At 42.3% G+C, this 27,793-nt stretch overlaps 1 protein-coding gene across 3 annotated transcripts; it reads right to left on the bottom strand.

Annotated features, from left to right (window-relative positions):
* Window positions 1-17: 17 nt before the first annotated feature.
* On the bottom strand, window positions 18-27,793 carry LOC131394546 (zinc finger protein 709-like). Of its 3 annotated transcripts, none has more exons than XR_009216180.1 (5): window positions 27,636-27,793; window positions 4,907-5,033; window positions 4,644-4,704; window positions 1,543-4,255; window positions 18-596 (listed from the first exon to the last, which is right to left on the bottom strand). XR_009216180.1 is itself a non-coding variant. In XM_058525928.1 (5 exons), exons 3-5 carry the CDS (start codon window positions 5,004-5,006, stop codon window positions 3,001-3,003), a joined length of 1,416 nt encoding a protein of 471 aa, XP_058381911.1. In that variant the 5' UTR covers window positions 5,007-5,033; window positions 26,581-26,685; window positions 27,636-27,746; the 3' UTR covers window positions 1,034-3,000. The 3 variants fall into 3 exon arrangements, 2 of the variants coding, with proteins under 2 accessions (XP_058381911.1, XP_058381910.1); XM_058525928.1 differs by lacking the exon at window positions 18-596 and adding an exon at window positions 26,581-26,685 and having other exon boundaries at window positions 1,034-4,255; window positions 27,636-27,746; XM_058525927.1 differs by lacking the exon at window positions 18-596 and having other exon boundaries at window positions 1,034-4,255.

Here is a 27,793-nt window from a genome sequence, read left to right as displayed (position 1 = left end):
AAGTATATCTGAAAATCCATAATTAAAATGTATTTTAATATATTTTCTGAGGAAATGAAAACCACAATAATATTTATCAGCATTCAATGGTTTAGAATATAGTTGATAAAATATATCAACAAAACAACTACAGAAGTGTTCATTTCACAAGGAAATGCAGTTTTAATGGTATATAATGGTATATAATCAAACATAGTGATAACATACTGAGGGAATATGTTCTGCTACAAGTAACAGGAAACACACACAGACTTCCTGACACGAGAAGGGTGACTGTTCTCACATGGAAGTGCTGGGTCCAGGCAGCCACTGCACAATGCATCAGAGAAACTCCCATGTCTTTCTTTTTATGCCCCACTGTAGATGTCATGGTGAATCAGGAAAACATCCTCACTAGCACTATTAACAGCATCAGGTGTTTCCTATACACATTAGATCTTATAGAGATACCATCTAGAGAAGTGGGGAATCAGAGAATACTCCCAACCACAAAGGTCTGAATTAGGTTCTTGGTGGACACAAGAGGCCTTACAGAAAAATCCTAACTCTAATGGATCTTTGATGTGAAACTTGTGAAAAACACCAGTTGAAAACACCTGTGAGAAAATGGAAATAAAACAATTGTTGTTGGTTTCCAAGGTACTTTTGACTAAAGGGGCCAAGTTTCAGAAAATGGGATCAAAGATGGTTTCTTAAAAGCTCCTATGTAACTGTCTCTCTCCTTGTATGGTGGTTCCAAAATCTGCCTAATAACTTGTTTGCTTCTGCCTTCCAAATCTCATGCAAGTGAGGCTACTGGTGAATTCCAACATGGAACCAGAGAGAAGATGGATTCTTAAAGACCTAGTTCTTCATATTACCCTCACTGACATAATGCAATAACAGGCTGATATGTCCAGCTCCAGGTTTTGTTGCCCTATCAGAGGTTTCTACTTAATTCAAAGTCTCTTCTCCAAATACCAGTCAGAAGGAAGGACAAAGACAAAAGGCCTAAATATGAAAATACAGTAATTCACAGGAAAGTATACTCTGATAAACTTGCCATACATAAAAATTTATTCCAATTATTTAACAGTATAGAAAATGAAAACAGGGTCCTATACCCACCACCCCAAAAAAGGAGCTTTCTCTAAGAAAGGTACAGTATACACAGTGGATTAGGCATATCCAGTATCTGCAATACAAGACCAGTAAGAAAATCCCACCAAATAGAAACTGTCATTTTTCAATGGCCCCTTAACACAGAACAATTCAAACATTATAAAAAAATTAATGAGAAAACATTATTAACTGATTCCAGGAAAAAGCACTACCTATTAATCTTTATGTACAACTGATGAAGGGTGACTTGCAGAATTCTCTCAACTCAATATTCATTTCTGAAAGTAATTAATAGAAATCCACAATCCAATGTTGCACTTTAAGAAAGAGGCTTGGTAAACACAATATATTTACAACTTTTATAACACCTCCTTCATGTTGAAAGTTTTCTAGAACATTATACATAGGTTAATTTCCATGAAGCTTTCTCATATTACTTACCTTTATATTTCTTTTTGGAAGGAGATTTACATACAATGACCCAGGCCAATTGAAGTTTTTCTCATGCTGTTTACCTTTAAGAGGTTTTTATCAAGCGAGTCCTTTCATACCTTCAGAAAGAACTGAGATGACAAAAGGCTTTCCCACATTGTCTACATTTACATGTAAGTTTGTTTTTCCTCTAGCGTGCATTCTCACATATCTTTGAAAGTTTTCATGAGAAATAAACACTTCCTCATTTGACTGACATTCATAGGCTTTCTCTGCAGTGTGACTTCTTTCATGTCTTTGAAGTGATCTGAGAGAAGGGAATGGTTTCTCACATTCCTTACATTCACATAGCTTCTCTCTAGTATGATTTCTTTCATGTTTTCAAAGAGAACTGGAAGACATGAAGTCATTACTGCACTTTTCACATTCATACAGTTTTTCTCCACTATGAATTCTTTCATGGTTTTAAAGAGAACTGGAAGTGAATACTTTACTGCATGTTTAACGTTCATATGGTTTCTCTCCAGTATGTATTCCTTCATGTTTTTGGAGAGAGTTGTAAGAAGTGAATGCTTTACCACATTTTTTTTTTAAGTTGATGTCTTAATAGTTTATAACATTGTGAAATTTTGGTTGTACATTTTTGTTTGTCAATCACCATATACGTGTCTCCCTTCACCCTTTGTGCCCACCCCCCACCCTGGTAACCACAATACAGTTTTCTCTGTCCATGTGTTGGTTTATATTCACATATGAGTGAGATCATATGGTGTTTGTCTTTCTCTTTCTGGCTTATTTCACTTAACATAATACCCTCCAGGTCCATCCATGTTGTTGCAAACGGGACGATTTTGTCTTTTTTTATGGCTGAGTAGTATTCCATGGTATATATATACCACATGTTCTTTATCCACTCATTAGTCAAGGGACACTTGAGTTGCTTCCACTTCTTGCCTATAGTAAATAATGCTGCAATGAACATAGGGGTGCATAAGCCTCTTTGGATTTTTGATTTCAGGTTCGTTGGATAGATTCCCAGTAGTGGGATAGCTGGATCATAGCGTATTTCTATTTTTAATATTTTGAGGAATCTCCATACCATTTTCCATAGAGGCTGCACCAGTTTGCATTCCCACCAGCAGTGTATGAGGGTTCCTGTTTCTCCCCATCCTCTCCAACATTTCTTGTTTTGTGTTTTGGTGATTATAGCCATTCTAATGGGTGTGAGGTGATATGTTAGTGTTGTTTTGATTTGCATTTCCCTGATGATTAGTGATATTGAATATCGTTTCATATGCCTATTGGCCATCTGTATATCTTCTTTGGAGAAGTGTCTGTTCATTTCCTCTGCCCATTTTTTGACCGGGTTGGTTAGTTTTTTGTTGTTCAGTTGTGTGAGTTCTTCATATATTATGGAGATTAACCCCTTGTCAGATATATGTTTTGCAGTTATTTTCTCCGAGCTGTTTACCGCTTTTTTAATTCATAGGGTTTCTCTCCAGTATGAATTCTTTCATGTCTTCGAAGAGAACTGGAAAAAGTGAATGCTTTACTGCAATTTTTACATTCATAGGGCTTCTCCCCAGTATGAATTCTTTCATGTAATTGAAGAGAATTGGAAGAACTGAATGCTTTACTGCATTTTTTACATTCATAGAGTTTCTCTCCAGTATGAATTCTTTCATGTTCTCGAAGAGAACTGGAAGAAGTAAATGCTTTACTGCATTTTTTACATTCATAGGGTTTCTCTCCAGTATGAGTTCTTTCATGTACTTGAACATTACTGGAAAACCTGAAGGCTTTACCACATATTTTACATTCATATGGTTTCTCTCCAGTGTGAGTTCTTTCATGTAATTGAACGTTATTGGAAAACCTGAAGGCTTTACCACATATTTTACATTCAAAGGGTTTCTCTCCGCTATGAATTCTTTCATGTACTCGAAGTAAACTGGGAAAAGTGAAGGCTTTCCCACATTCCTTACATTTATAGGGTTTCTCTCCAGTGTGACTTGTTTCATGTCTTCGAAATGCACTGGGAGTAATGAATACTTTCTCACATTCCTTACACTTATAAGGTCCATCTCCAGTGTGAGTGATCATGTGTGACTGAAGACTTGAGGGGTAATTAAAGGCTTTCCCACATTCCTTACATTCGTAGGGTTTCTCTCCAGTGTGACTCCTTTCATGTGTTCGAAGAGCACTGGGAGTAATAAATACTTTCTCACATTCCTTACACTTATAAGGTCCATCTCCAGTGTGAAAGATCATGTGTGATCGAAGGCTTGAGGGATTTATAAAGGCTTTCCCACATTCCTTACATTCATAGGGTTTCTCTCCAGTATGAATTCTTTCATGTATTCGAAGATAACTTGAAGAAGTGAATGCTTTACTGCATTTTTTACATTCATAAGGTTTATCTCCAGTATGAGTTCTTTCATGTCTTTGAAGAGACCTGTGAAAAGGGAAGGCTTTCCCACATTCCTTACATTTATATGGCTTCTTTCCGTATTTTTGATAGTCATGTGTTTCATGTTCAGTGTGACATCTAACATGCCTATTAAGGGATGAATGATGCATGAAGACTTTTCCACATGCACTGCATTCACATGGGTTAGCACCTGTAGTTTTGTTGTTCAGATTGAGATTTGGAATAAGGCTGAAATTTTCTCCACATTGACTACCCTCTTCACTTTCACAAAGCCTCTCCACCATATGATATCTGTAAAAAGTGAAAAGCACATTATTAATGATTTCTTTATTAATGATTGTATATTTCTTATATATATTATGATTTATAGGAGAAGTTCAGGTTTTCCGCCTTGTGTGATTTCTCTGAAACTGAATATACTGAATGCTTTGGATGAGTACATCACTCCTGCTATTATGCAAACAGTGATATTCATATATAGGGTTTATTAACACTGTTTCCAAGTGAACTATTTTGCAAAAACTGAACCCTTATATCACACTTCAGAAAGTATATTTGGTGAAGATTTTCTGATAGCTAAATTTGAAACAAGGTTTGTTTTGTTTAGATCTTTTTAAAATTTCATAACATCTAAGGATTCTCATGTGAGACACTGCTTTCCATAGTGAGTGAGACTCACCTTAGTTTTCTCATCTCATTTTTGTATTGACCTTCAATATCATGATCTTCCCATGTTTTTCCTGAAATGCAGACCCAGAGAATTGATTACAAAGTATTAGAAATTATAGAAAAATTTTTAGATTCTAAGTCCTTGATGAGCTGTGACCATTTCTAGTTTATTTACCACACTCCCCCCCTTCCACATTCTACATTTTGGAACAATGTTGGGGAGGAAACACTTGTTCTCTAATTGCTGAAGGGAAGGAATGCCCTCATTCTTACCTATTGAGGCCAGGTTCCTGAAGATTTCCCACATCACATTTCTGTAGAGTTTCTTCTGTGAAGGATCCAGTAAAGCCCACTCTTCTGGGGTGAAGTCCATAGCCACATCCTCAATAGCCACTGAGTCCTAAAACATCACATGTGTGTGTACAGCAAGATGTATAAGACTGACAACATTGGATATCTATACTCCATTTGTGGGAAGGTTACATGTGACTCTGTCATCTCCAAATATTTATTCTATATGTGATCACTAAAAACTCACTGTTTTACTGTACACACTTCCTCATAAATTGAACAGCAGCATTATGAATGCATGGAATTATTTACACATTTTTACTGTGACCACATTAAAGCTTTTTTTTTTTTTTGTGAGGAAGATCAGCCCTGCTAACATCTGTGCCAATCCTCCTCTTTTTGCGAGGAAGACTGGCCCTGGGCTAACATCCACGCCCATCTTCTTCCACTTTATGTGGGACGCTGCCACAGCATGGCCTGACAAGCAGTGCGCTGGTGCATGCCTGGGATCCAAACCCAGGCCGCCAGCAGTGGAGCACGCACACTTAACCGCTACGCCACGGGACCGGCCTCTGTGACCACATTAAATAATATTTCTCTCTAATGACAGGGTCCAGAGCACACTGGGAAATGACAGAAATGCTATATATATGAAACAAATATTACCATTTTAAGATCAATGATTCCTTGTGAGAAAAATTATTTTATCTCCTTGTTTATTACCCACCAGTTACAGAGCTCCATAAGGCAGAGGGTTAAGTCTGCTTGAGGTCTCAATGGATAAAAACATAGTGAAGAACTGGAAGCTTTTTTGTCTAGTCCCATCATCAAAGAGAGAATCCAGGAGGACTACAGAAATCAAACTTTATAATGAAGCCCAGCTGCCCACATTGTCCTAAAGAACACCAGATAATCATTACAAGTAATCAGATGCAGCTAGCTGAGTGTAAATATTCTTGTGGGGAAGCACTGCTTTTAATTTGTGTAATATTCATCACAGACTTGGTTCTTCCCTTCTTTCTGTATGATTTAATGGTGCTAGAAAGTTATTCAGTACTTAGTTCTCAGACACAAGGAAGAAGGTCTGACAACTTAGACCATAACATACCGATACTCATGTGCCCCCAGGCTACTTCCCACCAATTTTAAGAACACATAGTGAGATAATAATATGCCATAAGCACTCTTTTTGATCAAACACTAACAATGTACCCTGAGCCTTCATAGCTTTGAGGGGCAGGTTACAAGCTACAATTTGCAATGGAGTTCACTGAAGTCCACAAAGCTTTGATGATAAATTTACCCATGATTATAAAATATGTGAAGGATTTAACAGGGGTTTCCTCCAAAAGAACATAAAATTTCCATTCTCCAACTTTAAGAGGAATGTTTCCTGATCAGCCAGTCTACATGATGCACTGCCAACTTCTAATCCCACGCTTAAGGAACTTAGAAGCTGTTACTCTTGATCTCACAAGAAGAAAATGAACAACCTTGAAATGAACAACTCTTCTTAGCTCCATGAGAGCCTTGAGGTCACAGGGCAAACAACTGTCTTCAAAATTGGGAAAGAGAAAAAAGAAGATGACATTTTGAAATATGTCCCAGATACTCTGTTCTTAACAAGTCCTGCACTAAACAAAAAATCTACTTCACCAAAGTCTAATGCAAAGAAGAAAAAAACAAAAAAGAATACAATATTCCTGAGGCCTAGGATAACCCTCCTTAACAGAAGGTTTAAAATTCGCATAATGGGAATACTTGAAGGAAAAGAAAGACAGAAAGAAACAGAAGAAACAAGTGAAGTAATAATCACCAAAATATCCTAAAATTAATAATAGCCAGCACACTGTACAACCAGAAAGCTCAGAGAACACTAAACATGAGAAACTGCAAAAGTGCACATCCAAGGATATCACATTCAAACTAAAGAAAAATCAGAGACAGAGAATGTATCGAGAAATGCCAAAGAAACACACCTTAGGTATAAAGAAACAATGATTTGAATTAAATTGGACTTCTTTTCAAACACTAAGCAAGCAAGAACAGAGTAGAGTGAAATACTTAAGGTTTTGAAAATACAAAACCACTCTCCTAGAATTCTGTTAACCAAAACTGTCCTTCAAAAATAAAGGAAAAGTAGAGACTTTCTTAGAGAGAAATTGAGGAAATTTGTTATGAGTACACCTACTTTGAATAAAATGTTCAAAAATCTATCAGAAAGAATTTCAAAGGTAAATGTAGAGGATTAGAAAAAGAAAAAATGAAGGTAAAATATCCTTTATATTTCTTATAACTAATATAAAAAATGACATTTTGTTTAAAATAATATTAAGAACAATGTATTTGGGGGCTAGCCCTGTGGTGTAGCAGTTAAGTTCACGTGCTCTGCTTCGGCAGCCTGGGGTTCACGGGTTTGGATCCTGGGCACGCACCCAACACACCACTTGTCAAGCCATACTGTGGTGGCATCCCATATAAAGTAGAGGAAGATGAGCACAGATGTTAGCCCAGGGCCAATCTTCCTCAGCAAAGTAGAGGAGGATTGGCAACAGATGTTAGATCAGGGCTAATCTTCCTCAGGAAAAAAAAAAAGAACAATGTATTTGGAAATGAGAAGCTTATGTACAAGTGGAATAAATGACAGCAATCTTTTTTTTTTTTTTGTGATGAAGATCAGCCCTGAGCTAACATCCTATGCTAATCCTCCTCTTTTTGCCAAGGAAGATTGGCCCTGGGCTAACATCCATGCCCATCTTCCTCTACTTTATATGGGACACTGCCACAGCATGGCTTGACAAGTTGGTGCATGCCCGGGATCCGAACCTGCGAACCCCAGGCCGCCACAGTGGAGCATGCGCACTTAACCACTACGCCACAGGGCCGGCCCCAGTGATAGCAATCTGACAAGGGACAAGGAGGGGGAAATTGAGAATAGTGTGTTATGAAGTACTTGCACAACACAAAGTGGTATAGTGTTATTTGGCAGAGGAGGTGGGTTAGTTGTAAGTGTATACTGAAAACTCAAGGGCAACCACGAAAAGTATTTTTTTAAAAAATGTGGAATTGTTATGCTAAGAGAGGAGAAAAAAAGAATCAGAAAAAATGCTCAATTTCAGCCAGAGAAAGTGGCAAAAAGTAGAAGACAAAAAGAAACAAAGAACAAGGGCAAAACAGAAAACAGGAAAAGATGTGGTTAATATTAATCCAGTTGTATCAATAACCACTTTAATCATCAATGGTCTCAATAAAATTGAAAGATACAGTAGTATCAGATTTCAAAAAATCACAATTATATGTTGTTCACAAGAAATCCACTTTAAAAACAAAGATACAGATACATGAAGGGTAAAGGGACGGAGAAAAATAGACCATCCCAACACGCATCAAAAGAAAGTTGCCATAGGTATGTGAATTATAGACAATGCAGATTCTTTTTTTTTTTAATTTTATTTATTTATTTTTTTTCCCCCAAAGCCCCAGTAGATAGTTGTATGTCATAGTTGCACATCCTTCTAGTTGCTGTACGTGGGATGCGGCCTCAGCATGGCCGGAGAAGCGGTGCGTCGGTGCGCGCCCGGGATCCAAACCTGGGCCGCCAGCAGCGGAGCACACGCACTTAACCGCTAAGCCACGGGGCCGGCCCAACAATGCAGATTCTAAACCAAAAAAACCTGAGATATAGAGGGGCATTAAATACTGAAAAAAGGGTTTATTCTCCCAGAAGGCACAGCAATCTTTCATGTGTAACTGCATAACAACAGAGGGGCAAATACATGAGGCAAGAACTGATAGAATGCAAGGAGAAATAGATGAACCCAGTACTATAAGCATATACTTCAACATTCCCTTGTCAGGGATTATAAATTCCAGTAGGTAGGAAATGAGGAAGGACAGAGGTGAACTGAACAGCACTCCAAAACAACTGGACTTCATTGTAATCTATGGAATACTTCATACAATGACACCAGAATATACATGGTTCTCAAGTTCACATGGAACAGTCACCAAGACAAACCACATTCTGGGTCATAATGCACACACTAACAAATGTGAAAGATGAGAAATCAAACAGAATATGCTCTCACACCACATAGGCATTCATCTAGAAGTCAATAACAGGAAGAGAGTTGCAAAACCCTGAAATATGTAGAGATTTAACAACATACTTCTAAAGACTACATAGGATAAATGAAGAAGTCTCAAGAGATACAAAAAATTATTTTGAACTTAATGAAATGAAAACACAACATATCATAGGTTCTTGGATGCAGCAAAAGCAATGCCTAGAGGGAAATTTATGCCACTCAACAAATACATTGGGAAAAACAAAGATCTCTAATCAATAATGTAAGCATTTACCTTAGGAAACAATAAAAAGAAGAGCAAATTAAACCCAAGTTAAGCACAATAAAAGAAATAATACAAATTAGAACAGAAATCAATGTCATTGTGGGAAATCAATGGAGGAAATTAAAATAACAGAAGCTTGTTCTTTGACAAGACTAATAAAATTGATTAGCATCTAGTCAAGATAACAAAGAAAAGATGGAAGACAGAAATTACTAATATCAGAAAGGAAAGGAGGGATAAATGAAAATTAACAAGTATTTGATAAAATCCAATATCCATTTATGATAACAAATTAGTAACAGAGAGGAACTTTCATTTCTTAAGAAAGAACATCTTTATGAAATCTTTATGAATCACATTTGTTTCATATGGCATGACTGTCTCTGTGAAAACTGTGAAAGAATTCACAACAAGAGAAATAACTCCTGGAATTAATAAAAGAGTACAGCAATGTTGAAGAATACGTGAGTCTATTGCTTTTCCTATTCACCCACACAATATATAGTCAAGTGATCATTGACAAAGAAGGAAGGCAATTCAAGTGAAAGAGAAAGTCTTTTAAACAAACATTGGTGGGCCGACCCCGTGGCTTAGCGGTTAAGGGCGCACGCTCCACTACTGGTGGCCCAGGTTTGGATCCCGGGCGCGCACCAATGCACCGCTTCTCCGGCCATGCTGAGGCCGCGTCCCACATACAGCAACTAGAAGGATGTGCAACTATGACATACAGCTATCTACTGGGGCTTTGGGGAAAAAAAAAAAGGAGGATGATTGGCAATAGATGTTAGCTCAGAGCTGGTCTTCCTCAGCAAAAAAAAAAGAGGAGGATTAGCATGGATGTTAGCTCAGGGCTGATCTTCCTCACACACACACAAAAAATATATATATACTGGTACCCTGAACCCAGAAATATATAAAATGACCTAACCACCATGACCACATGGGATTTAACCCAGGAAAGAAATGTTCATTTTATATCTGAAAATGAATTAACATAAGAAACCATTCATAGAAAAAATGTCGTAAAGTACAGTATCATCTCCATAGATACAAACAAGCATTAGATCAAGTTCAACACCGCTTCACAGGGGAAATGCTCAAAAAACCATAATAAACAACCTCAGTAAATCACCTCAACCTGAAATAAAGCATCAATGAAAACCCACAGCTGACATCATTCTTTTTTTTGTGTGTGTGTGTGTGTGAGGAAGATCAGCCCTGAGCTAACATCCATGCCAATCCTCCTCTTTTTTTGCTGAGGAAGACCGGCCCTGGGCTAACATCTATTGCCAATCCTCCTCCTTTTTTTTTTTTCCCCTTTTTCTCCCCAAAGCCCCAGTAGATAGTTGTATATCACAGTTGCACATCCTTCTAGTTGCTGTATGTGGGATGCTGCCTCAGCATGGCCAGACAAGCAGTGCGTCAGTGCGTGCCCGGGATCTGAACCCAGGCCGCCAGTAGCGGAGCACACGTACTTAACCGCTAAGCCACGGGGCCGGCCCATGACATCATTGTTGATGGTGAACGATTGGAGGCTTTCTCTCTAAGATCAGAGAGAAGACAGAGATGTCTGCTCTCACCAGTTCTACCCAACGTGGTAAAAGGTGCTACCAGGGCAATTAGGCAAGAACATGGGAAAAAACAACCATTCAGGATTTCCAAGGACATACACTCATAGCTCCACAGACAGACACACAAAATCACACAGACTTTGTCATGGCGCACATAGGAGGACACAAACAGACACAGACACATAACTCACAAAAACTCAGAGTTAATGGCTCATAACCACACAGATGTTCCCATAGACACACAGAGCTCAGGCCCTCCGCATTCCTTCCCATTTTTCTTTACTCTTTCAAGCCAACTACCATCAGACATGTTGTATAATTTTATTTATATATTTTCTTTTCTATTTCCCAAAATGTCAGCTTTAAACTATAGAGAGCTATTTGCTCTGCTTGGTTCACCAAATCAACTACCAGAAGGCCTGTCACACCAATACTTCTTGCATAGAGAGAACAGACAGATGAACACACACACACTCACATAAGAGTTTTACACAATCCTCATTATAGGCCCAGATCTTCACAAAGTGAACTGTTCTCACTATCTGGTAGAGGGCTGTCTCCTGGCTCCCAAGCCAATCCCCAAAGAGGGTGTCTCAGCTCCTCCAGATGGGGAAGGGATTTCACCCTTCCTCACACCACACAGGACAAAAAGTACATCTCTACAAAAAACACACAATGGGAGACTGGATGGCAGAGTCAGGGCCCAGAATGGCTGGAGTCACAATTCCCAGCCCATCTCACTTCTGTAAATGCATCCATAAACTCACTCATCGGGACCAGCCCCGTGGCTTAGCGGTCAAGTGCGCGCGTTCCGCTACTGGCAGCCAGGGTTCGGATCCCGGGTGCACACCAACGCACCGCTTCTCCAGCCATGCTGAGGCCGTGTTCCACATACAGCAACTAGAAGGATATGCAACTATGACATACAACTATCTACTAGGGCTTTGGGGAAAAAAAGGAGGAGGATTGGCAATAGATGTTAGCTCAGAAGCGGTCTTCCTCAGCAAAAAGAGGAAGATTAGCACGGATGCTGGCTCAGGGCTGATCTTCCTCACACACACACACAAAAAAAACCTCATCATGAATCATCCCTTTGCCACTTTGCTTTTCTATTGTGAGCTCAGTGAGGGGACAAAGGTGAGAATCTCCTTCTTCAGCACCCATGTCCTCTGCTGCAGGCTCCTTGGTAAATATCACCTCTGATGTGAACTCATATTCCCACACACCTCACTCAGTCCCCCCACCACGGTGGCCCCACCATCTTAACTAGACACTTTCTCCTTAGGATCAGTGTCCAGTTTGTACCATTTAGATGTTCATTTATAGAGGTGAAAGTGACAACATGGACAGGCCATTGTCACTGAAAGATTATTACTTACATTTCCCAAGATAAGGGACACACCATGTGAGGCAGGGTCACAGGGGATGCATCAGGTTTGCTCAGGAGGCAGAATCAGGAGCGGGACAAAAACCTAGGGCACAGCCTTTATTTGGGATTCCATTTGAAATGTAAGTCAGGGCAGAGTAAGCAGCTTAGGATTGGCTGCTTTGAACAATTCCAGCAGCCTTTGGGGCACAGGGATGGTCCTCAGTCACCCGGTACCTGGTCCTGGGTTGGTTTAGGGCAGGGGCTATAGTGTCTTGGTGTGTGAGAGGTGGATAAGGAGGTCTGTAGGGACAGGGCACTGGACCGGGTGGTGTGCACTTGAAAGGCCTGCTCCAGACAAGCTGTCCACTGCCAGTGTGGAAGCAGGCACCCCTGGGAGGGGCAGTGTCTTCTTATATCTGAGAAGCCCCCCAAGATGTCAACACATCTTGAGAGAAAATAAAACACATGACTAATACAATCAGAAAGAAGACAGGGATTTGTCTGCTCACATCAGTTCAATTCAACATGGTGAGGGAGGTACTACCAGGGCAATTAGGTACCAAGTGAAATAAAAGCATTCCAGATTTTAAGGACATACACACACAGCCCCCCAGACAGACACACAAAATCTCACAGGCTTTCTCACTGGACATACATGTGCAGACACCCACACACAGACACCCAAAGTCACAAACCCTCAGAGACAATGGCCCAGAGACACACCCCAGGCCCTGAAAAGGGGAGAGTCAGGGCCCACAATGGCTGCGGTGATCATCGTGTTCCAGCCCCCCACGCTGCTATGATCACTTCCAGAAACGTGGCACTTGCTCCTTCCTCACTTTGCTTTCCCACTGGAAGCTCAGTGCAGACAACAAAGTCTGTGTCCTCACCCAGCCTCCATGTCCTCTGCTGCAGTCTGGGACTCATCACCCCCTGATGTCTCACCTGTGTGCAGACCTGGCATGGCTTATGCCCCATGGGCCATCCTCACCAAGGTCTTGATCACTGCCCCACCCTGAAACATTCACTGATGGGGAGTGGAGACTTCAGGACCTCAGATCCCAGGTCTCCCATCCACAGAAACATCAGCCTGAGGACCCAGGAAAGCACTGGAATTAATGCAGAGCACAGTGGGATGAGGCTTGGCTCATTTCTCCTTTTAGTCTTGAAGAAAACAGTGGGCGTGGCCTCCCACAAAGAAGGGGCATCACCTGCACCTGTACACTTCAAGGAAGGTGGAAATCCCCGCCGTTTCTGCCACTTCCTTTGGCATGGTGCCTGTTGCATTCTGGGAGCCACGTGAAGGGAGGGGGCCCCGTGACTGTGGAGGGTCTGGCTGAGATCAGCATTTCCCACAGGCCTCAGGGCTGGAACTCTGCAGGGTGAGCCAGTTCCAGAAAAAGTAAGCACCAGCCTTGGTGGGTGGGCTCCAAACTCACTCTGGAGGGGGGTTCTGAGGTGAGGGAGCTGGGCATGGTCAGCACACGAGCCACTGAAACCACAGGGTGGAATGTGCCAGAGATCTCAGGGAGAGTGATGTAGGTACAGCTGGGCCCCTGAGGGACTCCCAGAGCTAGCACAGGCAGGGCTTCTCTTTTAAACATTTCTGGTAGTATAGAGACTATTGTAAAACTGTGCTTGTTGGTGCAGAGGTGGTGTTTATGTGACAGCCAGGCATATCGTTTTCCAGGGGCCTGCGCCTCATGACATGGGTTCTGGGTTCTGCCATTGCCTCACCTCACAGTCACCTGGGGTTACAAATGTGAAAACAAATACAGGAAATCTCATTTAAAATAGAGTCTGGAAACCCTGAGTAGGAGCTCTCATGCACTACTACTCACCATACTTTGCAGACCCCAAACAGGAAGATCTGTACCTCCCATTCTCCAACAGGAGGAAGCTTACTTTACAGACCCCAGCAGGAGGAAGGAAGAACTTCTCTCTCCTAAGCAGCATCCCACGACACTCAGCCACTGTCACCACCCTGAACTCTCCTTCTCCTTCAATGGACTTCTGTTCCACACAGCCCCTCCCCACTTCCTCTTTTCCTCTATTAAAGCAAGCCCATCTGTTCTGTTCTCCCTACCTGTCTACGGTTCACCACAGTTTGCATGTCCTGAATTGTACTTCCTCTGCTATTCCTGAATAAACTCATTTTACTGGTAAAATAACTGGCTCTCCTGATTTTAAGGCCAACACAACAGAAAATTTCCAGAGTGGGGCAGGGGTTGCATCTAAACATGTTTCCCAGCAAGGAGGCATACAGTAGGCTTGAAATGGGAAACTCAAGAGCTGGCAATGGCCTCAAGACCTGCTCTGGGAAGACATGATGCTGATGCCCAAGGATTAGATGACGATGCACCCAGGCAGATCCCACTGTGGAAATGTGTTAGATGCGCCTTTATGTTTTAGACCACCGCATTCCCAGGATATGAACTGAGAAACCGGGTGTCAACTCAAAGAGCGATGTCGGGATCCCTAGCACTTTCTCACCAGTTATGTGAATGACATGAGGGCAGGTGTAGACCTAGAGGAAGTTTTCTAACTTCAGACTGAGTACCAGGAAAAGTCTATAGTGGCCTATGTCCTTCTTCCCCAGTCCTTCCACTTCTTCCTAAGAAGGAACCCAAGGGGGTGGAAGCAAGAGTTGCACACGTAGCAATCGAAGTTCAGGAGAGTTTAACATTCTCCTAGAATGTGAAAATAGTTTTGTTGTTTTCTATTAATTGTTTTTAGTGTATACACATACCATTTTAAGAGTAGTTGTGAGTTTTCACAAATGTATATTATACCACCACCAGGATGGAGAACACTCATCACCCAAAAGCACACTCTCATGGTGCCCATTTGTACTGAAACCTCCCACCCTTAAGAACTGATCTGTCTTAGGTTCCTATACCTTTGCCTTTTCCAGAATGTCATATAAGTGGAAAACCATGTTGCCTTATCGGTCCTGTTTGGAAACTTTGATGCCACTTTTGTAAAAGTGCATAATTATATAAACCTTGCAGTGTTCTTATGAGTAGAAAATTTTTGACATTGCCCATTATGCCTTCAAAACTAAGAGATTCCTCTGTTATGAGCTCTGTGAATTTGCGTAAGAACCCGTGCTTAACATTATTTACATCATGAAAGGAAGGATGGGGGAGGGGATCAAATGACATACTAATAAATACAAAATCACATAATCTCTACACTCCTAGGAAAACATAAATTAGCACTTAAAAAAAGGAACAAGTTTGGATTTCTATTATTGTTTAATGAAACAAAAGCTGTCACATTTTACCCCATCTTCCATAATATCTCCTGCAAATGTAAACATATGGAAATGATCCCCGAACAGTAAAAATGGGCTTTGGAGACTTTGTGCATCATTGACACAAAAACCTCCCAGCTGCTCCTCTTACGAAAAGGCATAGAAAATTTCCAGTTTGAGGATGTCAAATTTACCTCCTTTGCCACCACACAGGACATCACTCAAAATGACACTGTGTGTCTACAGCCCACCTCAGTTACTGCTTGGATCATTTCCCTCTAAACAGTCACAGATCTTTTCAGCGTTTTAACCAGGAAACCACACTGAACTTGCACAGATGTCACTCAACTTAAGGGAAAACCTGTGAGGGGCTACAACTGTGCAGATGACCAGAACCCTTCCTCACACTGGGAGAAACTCGAAGGATTCATGGGGTAGAAATTATCGCACTCAGTCTGAATAGCAGCTAAGTGATATGTTGAATCTAAAGGCGATTTTCAGTCCTTACAACTGACGTCAAACAGAAACATAAATACCACAAATACCCATGGCCCAAAGCAAGGGAAGTCTCCAGTTCCAGATTCCCATGCATCTGGATCATGATCAAATAGCACATTCAGGAAAATGTTTAACCATGGCTAAAATGAAGATGAACTCTGTCTATGCCTTTATCTTTATGGGAACCATTGCTGTTACTCCCAGGAAAGCCAGACTTTTAGTATTGCTGTCCATTGTCTACATCCATATCTGAGCAGTTCTTCCTACAGTGTTAAGATGTATTAGATGGTGGGAAAATAATGATCAATGATGACATCCTCACTCACTGGGGCCCCTACCTACCATACAGAAGATATACATCCATCAATGAATGAATGGTACTGAAATTGTGGTATATATATAGATGAACGAGTATGATTGAGCCATAAAAAATAAGGAAATCCTGCAATTTGTGAAAGCTTGGATGAAACTTGAAGGCATTATGCTAAGTGAAATGAGTGAGAGAAAGGCAAATACATTATGATCCCACTTACATGTGGAATCTAAAAAAAAAAAAAATCAAACTCATGGAAAAAGAGATCAGACTTTTGGTTACCAGATGTGGGGGGAAGGCAATTGGAGGAAGGTGATCAAAAGGTACAAACTTCCAGGGGCTGGCCCTGTGGCATAGCAGTTAAGTGCGCACGCTCCGCTGGTGGCAGCCCCAGTTCGGATCCTGGGCGTGCACCCAGGCACCGCTTGTCGGGCCATGCTGTGGCGGCATCCCATATAAAGTGGAGGAACATAGGCACAGATGTTAGCCCAGGGCCAGCCTTCCTCAGCAAAAAGAGGAGGATTGGCATGGATGTTAGCTCAGGGCCGATCTTCCTCAGAAGATCGGAAAAAAAAAAAAAGGGTACAAACTTCCAGTTATATGATAAATAAGTACTAGGGATGTAACGTACAACATAGAAAAGGTGTTAAGAGGATAAATCCTAAAAGTGCTCATAAAGTGATTATTCTTTTCTTCTTTCCTTTCTTTTTATTGTATCTATATGAGAAGATGGATATTAGCTGACCTGCTGTGGTAATCATTTCACAATATGTGTAAATCAAACCATCATGTTGTACACCTTAAGTTTATAAAAAGTCATTTATGCCAATTTTTTATCAATTAACCTGGGGGGAAAGAAGCAGAGACTTCTGGTCTCTGGTCTGTCATGTAAGGACCTTAAAGCCAGATTCCAGTTCTCAGAAGAAAAAAGCCAAGAAAATTGAAATCAACAACTCTACCATCAGGGAATTGAGGTCACAGGGTAAACCGTTGTCTCCACAATTAGAGAGAAAGATAAAAAATTAGCCACTTAAAAATATACCCCAAATATTCTATTCTTAACAAGAATATTAATCTATTTAACAAGAGCATAAATGATTTACCAAGGGCTTAACTGACCTGGGAGGAGGGAAACAGCCAACTTGGGTCTCTTCTAGCCTTTTCTGATCTCAAAGGTGGGGCAATTGTGAAGATGATGGGTTTTCCCCCCTCCTGACATCGAATATTTGGCATCTGTTCTAATGTCACTTCTCTAACTCTACATCACCAAAGAGGTGTTCAACAGTCTGACTCAATTCTAACACTAACAACCCAGAGTTCACGTCAGACTCCACAGGTTAAGAGCTCAGATCCACAAACTGCCCCTTCTTTAGATGCCAACCACAAATGGGGTGCCCAGGCCACCAACACGTCTACTCAGCCATCTACAAATTCCTAGGTTCTCTCAACACCTTATTAAATTTTGTAATTTACTGAAACGATTGTGAGACCTCAGCAAACTGCTTTAAGTACTATTATTGGTTTACTATAAAGGATACAACTCAGGAGCAGACAAAGGGTAGAGGTGAATAGGGCAAAGTAGGTTGGTGATGTGGGTGAGGGAGGTGGAGGTGGAGGGGGCTGCAGAGACTCCACATCCTCTCTGGACACTCCACCCTCCCAGCACATGGATGTGCTCACCAACCTAGACACTGTCTGAATTCTGTCTTTAAGGGTTCTGATGGAGGGGTCATTACATGGACACGATTTATTAAATCATTAGCCATTGGCGACTACCTCAGTCTCCAGCCCCTCTCCACTCCACAGAGGCTGGGAGCTGGGGCTGAAATTTCCAAGCCTCTAATGGAGGCTCGATGTTTCTAGTGTCCAATCCCCCTTCTCAAGCTATCTAGGAGCTGGCCAAGAGTTGCCTCATTAAAACAAAAGAGACTCTATCACCCTTATCACTCAAGTAATTCAAAGTGTTTCAAGGAGATTTTGCTAGGAACTGAGGACGAGTATTAAATATCTTTCTTATATCACAGAAGTTCAAGCCCAGGGACACAGGTGCACTAAAAGTTTGAGACCAAATCACTGGACTGGAGAACACTTCCCCTCTGCCCACACCTATCTCTATATAAACTGTGCTCTTTTTTAATATTAGTGGACTACACTGAAAGAACTAGATGCTTTCCGGTAACATCAGGAAGAACGCAAGGACGTCCCCTCTCATCACTCCTAGTCAAACTTGTACTGGAATTCTTAGTTAATGACATTAGACACAAAAAGGAAATAAAACATACATACTTTGGGAAGCAGGAAAATAAAACTTTCCTTGTGGCACAAGATTATCTATAGAGAAAATCTCAAAGAATCCCAAATAACAAAAACCCCTTGAGCTAAGAAGACAGTAGAGGAAGGTTAAAAGATAAAATGTTTATATAGAAAAGTCTATTGTTTGGGGTTGGCCCCACGGCCTAGAGGTTAAGTTTGGTGTGATCTGCTTTGGTGGTCCAGGTTCAGTTCCTGGGCAGGGACATACACCACTCATTGGTGTCCATGCTGTGGTGGTGGCCCACATACAAAAATAGAAGAAGACTGCCACAGATGTTAGCACAGGGCAAAACTTTCTCAAGCAAAAAGAGGAAGATTGGCAACAGATGTTATCTCAGGGCAAATTTTCCTCTGTAAATAAAATAAAAATACAAACTAGAAAAAAAAGTCTATTATTTGCTATAGATCCACACAAAGATGAGCTGAACTCACCTTTGACAAAGGCAATTCAATTGGAAAACATAACCTTTTCAACAAATAATACCAGAAAAACTGACCATCTACATGCAAAAAAAAGATTCTAGACACAGACTTTACACTTTTCACAAAAATTAATTTAAAATGAATCATAGGGGCTGGCCCCACGGTGCAGCGTTTAAGTGCGTGCACTCCGCTGCTGGCGGCCCGGGTTCGGATCCCAGGCACGCACTGAGGCACCGCTTGTCAGGCCACGCTGTGGCGGCGTCCCATATATATATAAAGTGGAGGAAGATGGGCACAGATGTTAGCCCAGGGCCGGTCTTTCTCAGCAAAAAGAGGAGCATTGGCATGGATGTTAGCTCAGGGCTGATCTTCCTCACAAAAAAATTAAATAAATAAATAAATAAATAAATAATAAATAAAATGAATCATAGATCTTAGTATAAAATGTAAAACCACAACAACCCTAAAAGATAACATAAGATAAAATCTAAGTGACCTTGAGTTTGGCGATTAATTTTTAGATACAACACCAAAAGCAAGATGCAAGATAGAAAAAAATTACTTTGACTTCAATAAAATGAAAATCTTCTGATCAGTGAGACACAGCGTTAAGTGAATGAAAACACAGTCACAGATTGGCAGATAATCTTTGGAAATCACTTATCTGATAAAAGACTGGTACCCAAACCTCCAAAGAACTGCTAAAACTCAACAAAAAGAAGATAACTCAGTTAAAAATGTGCAAAATATCTGAACACATACTTCAACAGTGATATACAGATGCTAAATAAGTACATAAAAACATGCTCAAATTGATACATCAGTAGGAAATTACAAGTAAAAGAGGAATGAGATATCTCCAGACACTTATTACAATGGCTGAAATTAAAAACACTGAACGATGATGAAGATGGAGGGCAGGAACCCTCGTTCACTGCTGGTGGGAATGGAGAATGGTATGCTTATTTTGGAAGAGAGGCAGTTTCTTAAAAGTAAGCCTACTCTTACATACAATACAGTATTCATGTTCTTTGAAATTACTGAAATGAGTTGAAAACTGATTTTCACAAAAATTCCTATCATGAATGTTTATAGGAGCTTTACACATAATTGTCAAGACCTAGATGTATCCAAGATTATTTCAATAGGAGAATGGATAAACAATCATGGGTACATCCATAGGATAAAACATTCTTCAGTGATGCACAGAAAGGAGGTTATCAAGCCAAAAAGACATGGAGAAACTTTAAAATCATATTGCTAATGAAAGAAGCCAACAGGACAAGGCTGCACACTATATGATTCCAAGCATGTGACATTCTGGAAAAGATCAAATATAAGGCACTGAAAGATAATTGGTGGCCAGGGATTTGGGGGTGGGAGGGAGGGATGAATGAATAGGTGGAGCACAGGAGATTTTTAGGACAGAGCAAGTATTCCATATGACCCAGAAAAGATGGAGACTTGTCATTTTCCATTAGCAAAACCCCAGAGATTGTATAAGACAGAGTCGAAACTAAAGTAAATTATGAAGTTTTGTGCATCACATTGGCTCATCGAATGTAACAAGTGTATGACAGTAATACAAGATATAAAATATAGGGCAAACTGTGTGGAGGCAGAGGGTTATGTGGGAAATCTCTGCACTTTCTGATCATGGTTTCTGTAAACCTAACACTGATGAAAAACAAAAGTAAAGTCAACTAGGAAAAAAAGATAAAGACAGACACATTAACATTCACCCCTGATGACTGACTGACAACAGAAATGGACCACCTTTCATACCATTAATTTGAACTGATTTCAATAAGCCATAATGGTGCTCTATGAGGCCTGCACCTGAGACTTGGAAGAGAGGAGAAACTTCTATTGAATGCCTTAAGAGCCCAGCACTGTAGATTCTGAGAAATCAAGTGAGTGCCTTCATTATTATCAGTAGTGTCTTGAACTCCCATGTGGATAAAAAGTGTCTTGGTGAGGCTTTGTGTGTGATCTTTGTAGGTGTAGAGACAAGTGTGACTTTGATTTCTATTGTAGGTAACTGTGAGGCAAGCGATTCCTGGAGTTCTTTTACCACAAAAGGGCAACTCTCAGGGAAGCACCCACAGTCTGTAATGTCTGCAGCTGGAGCCAACTGTTGGTTGATGCTAAGATGACTGCTGGATGTACGGTCAGTGTGACGACCTTTGGGTCCAGTCCTTCATCAGAGATGTCCCAATTCAGAAATGAAAAGCAACTCTGCCTGAGCTCTGTCATGTACAAATGAGGTGATGTCCCTAAAGTCTGTGCCCGCCTTGCTTTTCACTCAGGGAGTCCTAAGGAGCTCCCCAAGGAGTCTGGGGGTCTGAGACAGGGGTGACCTTTTTCAACACCATGGCACCTGGCAAGGGACTAAGAAGAGGGAAGGCCACCCCCTCCTGCAGGTAGGATACCCCAGAGGGCCCAGGTTTGCCTCCATCAGGTCTCCAGGAGGTCTCAGTAGCCACGCTGAGCTCTTGTGGGGCTATTTTCAAGTCCCAAGTCAAAATGGCCTGCTGGATAGATGGTCACATGCTCACGGCCATCTGCTTTCAGGTTAGCCTCATAGGTAGAGATAATTGCAGCTCTAACGACACATAGTCTGGTGCCTAGGGCAGGTTCCTGCATCAGAAGCCTATGGACATCCAAAGGGCATCATGGGTACCCCAAGAGGCATGACAGAAGGTCACTGAGGCCTCTAGAGTGAAGGAGACTCTGAGGGCACTAACAGGAGTGTTTGCTGTACGACAATTTGGAGAGAACCTCCAGACATTTGTGGTAGGGGTGCCCATTCAAGGTGGCAAATTTGCAAGTAACAGCACAAACAGGCTCAAGTAAAATTTGTAAACAAGGAATATACTGCCTCCCAAACATCAGGAGAACCTGGTAGATTTTGTGGGTGCTCAGAGGAACAATAGCTAATTTTTCATTATCTCAGAGAAGGAGCAGGTATCACATTATCAAATAATTACAAGAAATTTAACAAAGTTGCCAGGGCCTCACATTATATGTGTGGCAATGTCCCATCCACTTTTTGTGAGCTCCTTTTTTCAATATTTGTATGTCCTGAATGTCCTCAGAGGAGATGTCATTAATGTAACATCACACCTGTGTTCTTGGAGAAACCAGGATGCAGTTCGGATCCTGCTGCAATGTCTGTGTGGGAGGGCACAGCTGTTGAGGATCCATGAGGATAATCCAGCAAGGGTGCATCATGTCCCTTCAGAGGTGAAGGCCAAGTGCAGCTGAGAGGCTGCTGACATAGGCACTGACAGAACAGACTTAGCCAAATCTGTGAGAGCAGAATATTTATCAATTGCTGATTGGTTGTAGTCAGTAATCTCCACACTGTTGGGGACTGGGTAAAGAGGTCTGTGTGGTGCAACCATAGCCTCAAGTTGAGGTAAACTACTCTGAAGCGTCCTTCACTCTTTCCAGGTTTAATAACAAGACAAATTGGGCTGTTAAAAGAAGCACTGGGAATAGTCAACCCTTCACTAACTAGGTTTTCTATACAGTTTTCAATCCTTCAAGGCCTAGGGTAATTTACATTGGGCCATATTAACTACTCGATTTGTGGGGTAAGGTCCCTGGGGTCCCAATTTGTCAAGCCAATTTGTAATTGGCAGAGACTTCATTTAATTTTAATTCTTGATCAGTGTTCAGGGCTTCCTAGCTCACTCTGGGATGATTTAGGACAATGAGTGCTATGACTATGGAGAATTTAGGCAAGACCGTAGTTCTGATGGTTAACGAGAAACATCTGTCCTATCTGTCCTCTATGTTATACTCATTAAGATGTTATACTCCCTAAGATCATGAGGGGCACCTTCCTTAAATTTAATGGGATCCCAGGTATAAGTGTAATTTGACACCTAGTATTTAAGGTTTCTGAATTAGTGCATGACATCAGATTGCAAAATTAATTCAGAACCTATGCTGTAGAGGCTAATCAGTGTACCTTTATCTATTCTGTTATGTAAATTCTTTATTATATTTTGTATTTCCAATTGGTTCAAAGTGTGGACCTTTCTTTCAGTATTTATTTATTTTGTTCCTTCCCTTTTGTTCTTCTGTTTTTTTTTTTTTGGTCATTGGATACACTTTGGGGGGAAAGGCATTCTTTCTACCCTGTATTTATATATTTTCATCCCAAGAGCCTCATAATAGTGCCATCAAGCTTAAGGGCCACCCCAATGACCATCAGATGCTTTAGTGAGTTTAAGGTCCCTGACATTTAAGTCAGGGTTGAACTAATCCCTTTGCTGTGCCACAGGAGTGCCATGGTTGTTGTCCCCTATGGCCCCAAGGGTCAGGAGCTCTGTCACAGTAGAGGAAGAGCCAGCAGCAGCAGAGGTACTTAAGGGTCCTGGTGAGCCCTCTGGTATTAGGAGTGTGGACTCCACCTGCCACCTACTGCCTGCTTTTCCCCCTCTCTTCTCTTTCTCTTTTTAAATGACAGCTGTTTCAGGAGTGACGACTGATGAGTCCTCCTCTTGCACAGGATATAGTGTCCCTGTGCCACCTCCATCCCTGGGGTATGTCAGGGTCAACACAGCCTCTGCCACAGCTTCACTCTAACACACAGATAAATCCCAGCAAAGACACTGAAACAGGACCACTTTAAAGAGACCCCAATCCCATAGTCCTGCTCTGAAATGCCTATAAATTCTTTTTGTTTTTTTTTTTTTTTGGTGAGGAAGATCAGCCCTGAGCTAACATCCACGCCAATCCTCCTCTTTTTGCTGAGGAAGACTGGCCCTGGGCTAAAATCTGTGCCCATCTTCCTCCACTTTATATGTGACGCCACCACAGCATGGCTGGACAAGCGGTGCGTGGGAGCATGCCCAGGATCCTAACCCAGGCCGCCAGCAGCGGAGCGCGTGCACTTAACTGCTACGCCACAGGGCCGGCCCCTATAAATTCTCAAAATTGCCAACTTGGGTGGTCTGAACCTAGAACTGAGGCTTGGTGGGTCAACACTGCAACACGGGGCAGCACAGCTCACAGCACAGGCTCCCCAGCAAGCAGCAGCCCACAGAGCAGGCCACCACCAGGCAGCAGAGCAGGTGAGCAAGTCAGAGCAGGAGACGACAGACCCACAGGTGGGGGTCATGTCTGGACATGCTGCTCAGGGCACAACTGTTATGGTCACTGCAGAAGGGTGGGTCCCTTGTTGAGACTGATGCCAGGGTGGCACGTGCACACACGCACACACACACACAGGGTAGGAAAAGGCTTAAAATTCACATAATACAGGTCTGAGGGGGAGGACAGGGCCAGCCTCTCAAGCAGCTCTGGAAGGGCTCAGAAAGCAAGGAATGGAGCCTGGCCTGGGTGTGCACTGGGCTTGGGGATGGGGCCGGGGCAAGAGTTCTGCACACAGGCAGGGGCTTGTGTGGTGGAATCTCCTGCCTGCTCTAGAGGGGAGAACACCCAGGCTTTCTCATCAGCCTGGCCAGCTGGGGACACAAGGGGAAGAGGGTGGGGTGAGGCTTAAGCTGTGAGCATTCAAACATCCAAAGTATGAAGTCCAACTGCTCATTAAAAGGTCAAACATGGGTGAAATTTGCAAGCATTTGCAATTACTTGTCTTTATAAAAGAAACACAGGAGGCTCAAAAAATAATCAAAACTGTGTATGTGGGGGTGACTTGAGTAACAGTGCTGGAGGGGACCAGGATATGTTGACAGTGAGTCTTAAGTTAGACTTTGCTGTCTTACAGATTTATTTCAAATAAACAGAGCAATTTATATACACCATGTTTTAGTATTTACTAGTCTTTCCTTAATTTTAACTTTTTTACATAGGAAAACATTCTAGGATTTAATTCCTTTAAACACTAACAGTTACAAAAGTGCAAACCACAAAATGAAAATTTTCAAATCTCTTTCTAACTAAAAGGACGAGCTGCATCCTAGTTTGTCCTTCCCCTCTATCTCACACTGGGGGGATTTTCAGGAATAAGCAGCCTATTATAATGCAGTAGAGATTTGAGTTTAACCCCTTAAAGTTATTGGATTTTCAAAGATTTACATAGGCTTTCAGAAGTTTTCCTTCTATCAGTTAAAATAGAAATTCAATCACCATAGCCTTTTAAATTTCTATGTTCTCTAGAGACATGCACATAGAAAAACTGATCTAAAAATTTTTTAAAAAGTACTAAAAAATTAATACATTTATCTCACATCTTGAGGTTCTCTTGCCTAAAAGGAAAAAAATTTCTATTTGGTTCCATAATTTTTTTGCTTTCTTCACATCTTATCTCTCAGTCAACTTAGTTTCAGGGCCCAAGTGCTAAGGGAAACTAGAGCCAAAGGGCTGCACTATTCAATCGATAAAGGAATCCAAAGGAAAGAAACACAAATATTGGAATCAGCACAGATAAGCAGCCTGCTTCCCACAGGACAGAAGGAAAGCCACACTCAGAAGCTTCCATATTCCTGACCCTCCTGGTTGAGACAGAACCCCTGGAGTGGGTCAGTCCCTGGTGGAGGGGGGTGGGGCACCTGAGCAGCCACAGGAGTGAACTCTGGGAGCTCCACACACCCCCTCTCCCCAGGGAATAATGCAAATGCTCCCTCTCTCAGGCTTCCCTTCTCACAATGAGGAAAACTCGGCTGGACTCAGCTTAAGGTTCTGACCAAGTGAACTCCAAATTAATGTGCCCTAATCTAGGACACAGAAGTCCGGATTTCACATGCTTTCTCAATGTAAACAAATTACCCTCTGAGTGCATCTACATTGTGGATGCAAAACTCCAAATCTAGAAGGTCCAAGGAAACCACACTTAGAACCTCAGAAAGGGCATCAGTGCCTTCCTCCCACCCCCATGTGCACGTGCACCCCCAGCTTTCCAGGGCTCTGCAGCTCCTCTCAGTATAAAGGCTCCTTCCATGGGGTGGTCTGAGCAGGCAGGACACCTGCAGGGGAAGGCTCCCCAGGAACACCAAGGGGTCCTTAGCTTAGATCCACTGTCCTCAGGCCTCCGCACCCACTGGAGTTTTCTGGACCACCACTGATACCTCAAATGACACAAATCCAGTGTTTGAACAATCCAGCTAAAACACTCAAATTGGTCTTTATGTGGAAATAAGGGAAGAAAATTGTATGGCATTTTGCTGGCTCAACAAGAAACCCCACAGGAATGTACTGCATTCCAGAAAAAAGGATGTTAATTATTTCCATGAGAAGAAATTGTTTTATAAACTATTAATCATACTTCAGCACTGCAGGGTGTGCCAGTCTAAGCCCCGGAAATCCATTTGAACTCAAAATGAAAGAACAGACCTCAGAATATTAGTAACATGATCAGGGAGGAAAAAAGAAAAACAATTTTTAAATCATGCAATGAACTACAGGAATGTTTTATTTTTTTCTGAAATTCACCTCTTTCTTTCCTCTTTGGAAACATTTTATATTGTCTTTCAAGATGTATTGATTAAACAAATTTTTATTTGAAAAACTCAGTTTTGTTGAAAAAATGTTTTACTGAAAACCAGAGACTAAAATAAAGTGAATATATCTTTTAAGGTGACAAACCTACGGAGGGGCAGTGCCGACAGGACAGATCATCTGGAAAACTTTGCCAAGAGGAACCTCCAACCAAAGGACTTAACGATTGAAGATCCGTGCTGAGGACACATCCTGGGAGGAGAGGCAGAAGTATTTCATACAGGTAGCTATTTGCTACCTTTTTCTCATGTAAAACATCCACAAACAAGATATAAACTCTTTTAAAAGGCATAGCGGCAGAGTTCGCAGGCTCTGCTTGGGCGGCCAGGGGTTCACAGGTTCGCATCCAGGGCGCAGACCAACGCACTGCTTGGCAAGCCATGCTATGGCGGCGTCCCATATAAAGAGGAGGAAGATGGGCACGGATGTTAGCCGAAGGCCAGTCTTCCTCAGCAAAAAGAGGAGGATTGGCCACAGATGTTGGCTCAGGGCTGATCTTCCTCACATACACACAAAAGGGCCACCCACTGACGGATGGAAAACAGATAAACAATTAAAATATTGGGTGTGTTTCTAGTTGATTACGATGCTGTGAATCGGAGATGAGAAGTTGGTGTTTGGGAATGCGAGGACGGATTTGGAAATTTAGAGATTTATTGCCAGTCCTAGGGAGAGCTGGGGAGCGGGGCACAGGGTCACGGATTTGAGACTCTGCTCCCCAAACATCTGGAAAACTCAGGAGAAAACGGGTGCCCTCTGGGGAGAAAGGAGGCACTGGGGACCCCACAGACCACAGCTCCTCCCACGCAGGAACCCCAGAGACCGAGTCACGCTTGTCCCTGATGCCCCTCCCCGTGGTCACCGCACCATCTGGGGACACGCGGGGCTGCGGGCGCAGAGCTGCCCAGAGAGGCTCCGGGGCTCAAGTCGCCGCGCGCAGTGACCACAGGACGCCCGGGGTCCCGGCTGCCGGCCCCGCCCCCACGCTGCGGCCGGAGGGGACTGAGGTCCGAGCGGCGCCCCCGCGGACTCGGGTCCGCAGACTCCGGAGGCGACCGCGGGGACGGGTCCCGCCACCGCCACTTCCAACCAGCCCCTCCTGCCCCAAACTGAGTCTCTGATGCCCCGGCCCGGACTCTCACCATTTCTAAGTTTCCTGGGTCCCCCGCGTCTTTGCTGCGATTCGGGACAGGGCACAGCGCGACAGACTCGGCGGCAGTGCAACGTGGAGCCTTTAAGGACAGCCGCCCGTGACCGGAAGGACTGCGGCGCGAACAGGAAGTCGTGATGGGGGCGGAGC

This window comes from Diceros bicornis, chromosome 30 (genome assembly GCF_020826845.1).
Source record: "Diceros bicornis minor isolate mBicDic1 chromosome 30, mDicBic1.mat.cur, whole genome shotgun sequence".
In the NCBI taxonomy this organism is placed as follows: Eukaryota; Metazoa; Chordata; class Mammalia; order Perissodactyla; family Rhinocerotidae; genus Diceros; species Diceros bicornis.
The sequence above is the reverse complement of the archived record's forward strand: the minus strand, read 5'-3'. Positions and strand labels throughout refer to the sequence as shown.

Excerpts from the sequence above, each read along its gene's own strand:
- LOC131394546 (XM_058525927.1), bottom strand. Across the intron at positions 4,705-4,906 it reads CAGGAACCTGGCCTCAATAG|GAAAAACATGGGAAGATCAT; the intron begins GTAAGAATGAGG and ends TCTGCATTTCAG. Across the intron at positions 4,256-4,643 it reads AATGAGATGAGAAAACTAAG|ATATCATATGGTGGAGAGGC; the intron begins GTGAGTCTCACT and ends CACTTTTTACAG.